This window comes from Saccopteryx bilineata, chromosome 4 (genome assembly GCF_036850765.1).
Source record: "Saccopteryx bilineata isolate mSacBil1 chromosome 4, mSacBil1_pri_phased_curated, whole genome shotgun sequence".
In the NCBI taxonomy this organism is placed as follows: domain Eukaryota; kingdom Metazoa; phylum Chordata; class Mammalia; order Chiroptera; family Emballonuridae; genus Saccopteryx; species Saccopteryx bilineata.
Window position 1 is genome coordinate 244,384,066 of NC_089493.1, and position 6,000 is coordinate 244,390,065.

At 45.5% G+C, this 6,000-nt stretch overlaps 1 protein-coding gene across 2 annotated transcripts in view; it reads right to left on the reverse strand.

Annotated features, from left to right (window-relative positions):
- The window catches only part of TRIM36 (tripartite motif containing 36), a 46,671-nt gene extending 40,938 nt beyond the window's left edge, over nt 1-5,733 (reverse strand). Inside the window, exon 1 of one of the 2 annotated variants that reach the window (XM_066274084.1) lies at nt 5,107-5,733. In XM_066274084.1, coding sequence (XP_066130181.1) covers nt 5,107-5,169 — 63 coding nt within the window. In that variant the 5' untranslated portion in view covers nt 5,170-5,733. The remainder of the gene's footprint in view (nt 1-5,106) is intronic. The other variant, XM_066274085.1, reaches the window with a different exon arrangement.
- Nucleotides 5,734-6,000: the final 267 nt, after the last annotated feature.

A 6,000-nucleotide genomic window follows, 5' to 3' on the forward strand; every position in this document is an offset into this window, starting at 1 on the left:
TCCCACAGCCAAGGCTCATTGGAGCAAAATTGGCCCAGGCTCTAAAAAGGGCTCCATGGCCTCCGCCTCAGGCACTAGAATGGCTCCAGTTGCAATGGAGCAAGGCCCCGAATGGGCAGAGCATCACCCCTTGGTGGGCATGCCGGCTAGATCCCAGTCAGGCACATATGGAGTCTGTCTGCCTCACTGCTTCTAACTTCAGAAAAATACAAAAAAAAAAATTATTCATTTATCTGAAATTCAAATTTAACTCTAACTCTTGCATTTTATCTAGCAACTCTACCTCCACTTGCTAATAATCAGTTTGAATTTAAGGAATCTCACGACCCAACCCCACTGTCATAGTAGTTAGATGTAATAACTTTTATTTATTGAGGGCCTACTATGTGCCAATAGCAGTATCAGGAACTCTGCATAAAATATTCTCTTAAACTTTGCAATGACCCTGTGAAATAGGTATAATTCCCTTCAGAGGGAGCATGTAACAACCACAACTCCTACCCACCTCCACCCACAGATTAAGTAGTACTCTCAAAGTCACATGATTAGATACTGAAGAGCCAGATTCAAATGTGGGTCTCACACCAGCATACCTACTGCACTTCCCATAAAACATGAAGTTTACAATTTCATAAAGTCGCTTGAGCTACTTTTCAAAGTAATTTGAGATGCTGTTTTTCAAATTACCTTTTGAACAATGTAGTAAAGACATCAGAGGAAAATTATAACAATATTTATGAACCTAGCTATTTTCAAATGATGTTGCTTCAGTCTAAATGTTCTATTTGCCTTCTGAACCCCTAAAACATACACATTTTAACCAATCTCAAGACATAAAAAATATTTTGCAGTGAACACACCTTAGTTTTGTCATCCAGTTTAGCTTTCATTTGTGTAACTATTATTGAACCTTCTGAAACAGATCCTTTGGTAGTATTTTGGTTTTGATTCCAGGAGATATTTAAGACTTTATATTAGTCTATATATGAGGATTTTCTAAACCTAATTCTTTCAGACTATCTTCTTGTTTTAAAGTGAATTTTGGATTTATAAGTATCTTGAATTTTTTGTCACTAAATGATATTCAGCCCTGGCCAGACAGCTCAATTGTTTAGAGCATCATCCCAAAGTGCAGAGGTTGCCAGCTGGATTTCCAGTCAGAATACATACAAGAGTAGATTGATGTTCCTGTCTCTCTTTCTCTCTCTCCCTTCCTCTCTCATTAAAATCAATAAATGTTAAAAATAAAAAGTCTAAAAGAAAAGGAAAGCTGCTTACCTTTAAAAGAAAAAAGATATTCAAAGTTAAAAGTGATCATTCATAGGCCTGGGCGAATGTCTCAGTGGAAAGAACGTTGTCCTGGCATGCCAAAGTCGTGGGTTTGATCCCAGGTCAGGGCAACCAAGGAGTGTACCACCAAATGGAACAACTAAGCAAGAAGTAGTGCTTCTCTCCCTCTCTCTCTCTCTCTGTCTATTCCTCTCTCTCAAATTAATGAAAAGTTTTTCTTTTGTTGTTGTTGTGTTTTTTTTAATAAATGAAAGTAATAATTCACCAAGTAATGGAATCATTGCCGGTTTCTATATCAAAATTAAATGTAACATTCCAAATCCTCCTTTATTTTGCTCAAACTATTGTACTCTTTGGAAGAGCCTGAAGAGTAACTACTGAACTGTGAAAAACAAGAAGGACTTTCTGGCTATTTATATATAAATATATTAAATACTCTAAATATAGAGAGGTATATAGTAAATTTAAATTCTTCAATGTTCTTTGTCATCAAATCTTCATTATATGATTACAGAAAAATGTATAATGATGTGAAGGAAAGAGGTGCATCAACGTGATTTTTTAAAAACTTAGCAACACAAATCATTCTAAAAACCAATAGATGTTGACCACAGACATGGAAAGCTCTCTTTTAGTCCTAAGAGTCAAGTTTTAAAAAGAAACAAAAAAGAGCTTTCAGAAATACAGATCTGATAGTGAAATATAATAAATTCCATTCATTGATTTTTAAACCTCTTAAGAATTATCATAGGTATTAACTATACCTAGAGTGTATTGTTTGCTGAACAGAAAGACCACAGTGGTCGAGATCACTGTCTATTTTAAATATTAAAGTAATCATCACAATAGAGTAAAACAAGCTGATCAAGTTTGTCATGTGGGGTTTAGGTTACCTAAGATGAAAGGCTAACCTCCCACAAAGAACAAACAATAAGCTAATTGAATTTTAAATAGATACACAGCAAACTGCTGCCCTAGGTGGAGGCGGTAGATTGGAGGTGGAAGTGACATTTCACCTTTTACCCTATAAAACTTTCTGGAAGGTTGTGTATTCTGAACAAGTATATATATTAGTTTTGTAAAATTTTTAAACCATGAGAGAAAAGTGAAATACATTGTAAAATAGTCAACCCACTGGTCTCAACTTTGAGGGAAAGGAAGGGATTGGAAGCGGGCAAGAGGATGACTGGCCCCTGCTCACCACTAACTCAGCCAACTTGGTGTAATTAGACTAGTTTCACATTATTCCTTACATTACAAACTTGAACTACCAAGTGGAACCCAACTCCTCAGAGGAAAACAAAGCAAGTAAATCTCAAAGGTCTGCTATTCCATGGCTAATACTCACAGAAGTAGGTATTCAGTGTTCAAATCCTGTATATCACACCCAGTGTGAGGGTTTTAAATGGAGTTGGAAGGGTAGGGGGCACAGGCAGCGAGGAGAGAGGGCAGGGAATAAGCTTGTGTCAAAATGGTTGGAAGGCTACTCCTGACACACATACCACCACCATCAAGATAAAACAAAAAGTCAGAGGGAGGAACTGTCTCAAGTTCTTCCTGTGAGTGCCTGCTTCAAACTCCAAGTTCACAGGCACGCCAGCCTCTCTCACTCGGGAAGCAGCAGAGCAGCTCTGTGCTTGCTGCAGGCTCATTGCTGAAACCCTCAGAGTGAGGCAGCCAAGTTCAGTGGATGAAACCAGAAGGTTATTTCATTTTTGTTTTTTCTTTTAAAAAAATATTTATTCATTTTAGAGGGGGGGGGGGGGACAAGAAGCATCAATTCCCATATGTGCCTTGACCAGACAAGTGCAGGGTTTTGAATCCTGCGACCTCAGCTTTCTAGGTGATTGCTTTATCCACTGCGCCACCACAGATCAGGCTCATTTTTGTTTTTTCTTTACAGTGAGCATATTGTGGTAAACACACTGCTAATTTTGAGTGGTTTGTTTTTGTTTACCTGACTTTATTATAAGAAGTTTCAAGGGTTCACTAATGGTTCCGTCCGACTTCCCAATTAGGGGAAGTTTACCTCTCTGCTTTATAATCACCTGGAATGTCAACATGCAGATCCCTGGGTCCCACCTCTGAACTGTTCTCTCAGAATTTAAAGTTTTGCCTGCTCAAAGTATTAGTCAGCTAATACAATTCTGAATTACTTTAAAGAATGTCTGAGCACACGCCTAAACTCATCTCTCAATTGAGAGTGATCCCTTTATTCTGTCATCGACAAATGGTATCATCTCTCCTCCGGCACCGTCCCAGCCGGAACCCGCCAGAGTTCCGGTGCATCGAGATCTTCCAGCGTGCTTTTGAGTGCCGCGTCCTGGCTCTTTGGCTGCGTGCCTTCTCGCTCAGAACCAACACTTCCTTCTGGACTTCGCTCCCCAGTGTTGATCCTGCAGAGGGTGGAGTGGGCTGTGTTATGCACCGTCGGCCTGGGGGTTGGCCAACTGGAGGCTACAGGTGGGGTCGAGGCGCTTGAATGTGCTGGCCAACATGTCCCTACGCTTGAGTGGGAGGCCCTCTGAAGTGCAGGATGAAGAGCCCCAGGGTAGGAAGAAATGAGGAACAAGGAAGGGTCTTCCATTTGTACTGGTCTTGGTCTGTAATTGCTAGGGGCGGCCCCACCTTCAAAATGTTAATAAGCATTCTATCTTGGATTAGTGAATTCTGTGTTTGTAGAACAGGAGGGAGAGTTCAGAGAGGAGCACGGTTCTTCCAGGACGCTTTAGTCTGAAAGTGCATTATACCGGCTGCCCAGACGTAGGATGTCTGGCCTACGCTAAAACCATGCCACACTCTGTGTCTGCGGAGTTGGGGTGAGTGAGGTATGAGACTGAAGTTTCAGGTGCTCACACTAGGCCTGCAGGATCATCCTTCTTTCTGATGACCGTGCACAGGGAATCCTTTTTCTTCTGTGTCATCATCCCCTCTTCTCGAAACTCCAGGTGCATAGGGTAAATGCTGACCCTGTTTCTCGTCTTTTCGCTTTCTCCGCGCTTGTGAATCCCCGTGACTTTTGCATTTTCCGACGCCTCCCTCCTGCAAACCACTTAGGAGCCTCTCTGGGCAGTTTCTAGCTCGCAGCGCGAGGCCAGCCTTCCCGCAAGGCTTTCTGCCCAGGCGCGGCGCCAACACGCTGGGCCGAGGGCGTGGTCGCGAGGCGCCACAGACAGCGCCAGCCTGGATTTGGAAAGGGCTCCGGGACAGGTGCTGGATTGAAATTCGGCTCTTTATGATCTCCCTCCTCCCCACCAAAGAAATCAGCTTGAAAGGTTGCTGGTCTGGAGCAGCAGCTAAAGACTTGGAAGGAAGACTAAAAGCGCCGGCGGGGCGATCAAGAATTCTGCCCTGTTACCATCTACAGCCAATTCCGCACTCCCGATCCCACTGGCTGGCTGCTCCGATTCTCCCTCCACGCTCGGTGCCAGGACAGGCGAGGTCACCCACTAGAAGTCACCACGCCCAGGCAGCCCTGGACGCGTCCAGGAGCGGTCCCCCCTGGACAGCGCCCGGCCTCCTTCCCCATTTACGCACGCTGCGCGCTCGCGCGTCTCGTTCCGGGGAGCCTCCCCCGGTCGCCCAGCTGGCCCCAAACACGCCAGAGTTCTCGTTGGCTCATTTCAGAGATATCGAGTAATAAAGAAAAGGCGGATATTTTGTATTCTACAGCTGCTAGGACGCCCGAGCTGAGCGCGCGGACCCGGATCCCGGCCCCTGCCCCGCCCTGGAATGGAGAAGGGCGCTCGCAGCGACCAGCCTGGTAGTGCCCGAAGTGGGGGCCCAGGCTGCCGCAACGCGCGCCCCAGCACTTACCTTGCCTCTGGCTAGCAATTCCATAATGTAGCCAAATTCACTTATCTCCCCCGACTCAGACATGGTTACCACCCTTCACAAACTCCGGAGGACTGAAGCAGGTGCATCGAATTTGTTCTTTTTATCTCTTACTCTGCTTTTTAGTCTTAGTTTTGCCAGCGCCCCGCCAGTATGCTGTTAAATAGGGAACATGAGAAAGCGGGGAAACAAGCATAAAGCGGGGTTGGGTGGGAGAAAGGCTATAGAAGGCTCCTGGGCAGCCCCAAGCAGGTGTGCTCAGTCCTGGGTGAAGCGGTCCGGTCCGGGCGATGTAACGGAACAAACGAGGGCGGCGGCAGCGGCGGTGAAATCTTCACCAGGCGGAGCCGGTGCCGAGGCCCCGCCTCCTCGGGGGTCGCGGCCGGCGCCTCCCGCCCGGGTGCGTCCGCGGTGGAAACAAACACCAACACAAAAGAGGGGCTGCTCCCGGCGTGGCAGCCCCGACACCCACTGGATGGTTAAAGCGGTGCTTTATGCAATGCCCAGGAAGGTGGCCGGCGGGATCTCACTTCACAGAGCGAGGACCCGGAAAAAACCCCACCACTCTGTCTGGAGGTGCGAGGGCAGAGAATGAAAAGCAGAGGAGGCACAACAAAGGAACTGGCTGCCAGCGCCGGAAAAAAAAATAAGTGAGGGCCCAGGAAACGGCAACGCTGCATCTCAAGTCAGCCTTCCTGAAATCCAATAGGTAACAAAGACCAAGCCCAGCGCTTCTGAGATGAGAACAATTACAAGGATTGTATTTTAAACACTCTAAGTGTGTAAGATCGATTGTATCTCTGTATCCTCTTGATACTCAACCTTCCCGTAATTTAAAAAAAGAAAAAAGAAAAAAAAAAGCATTTCTGCCAGCAA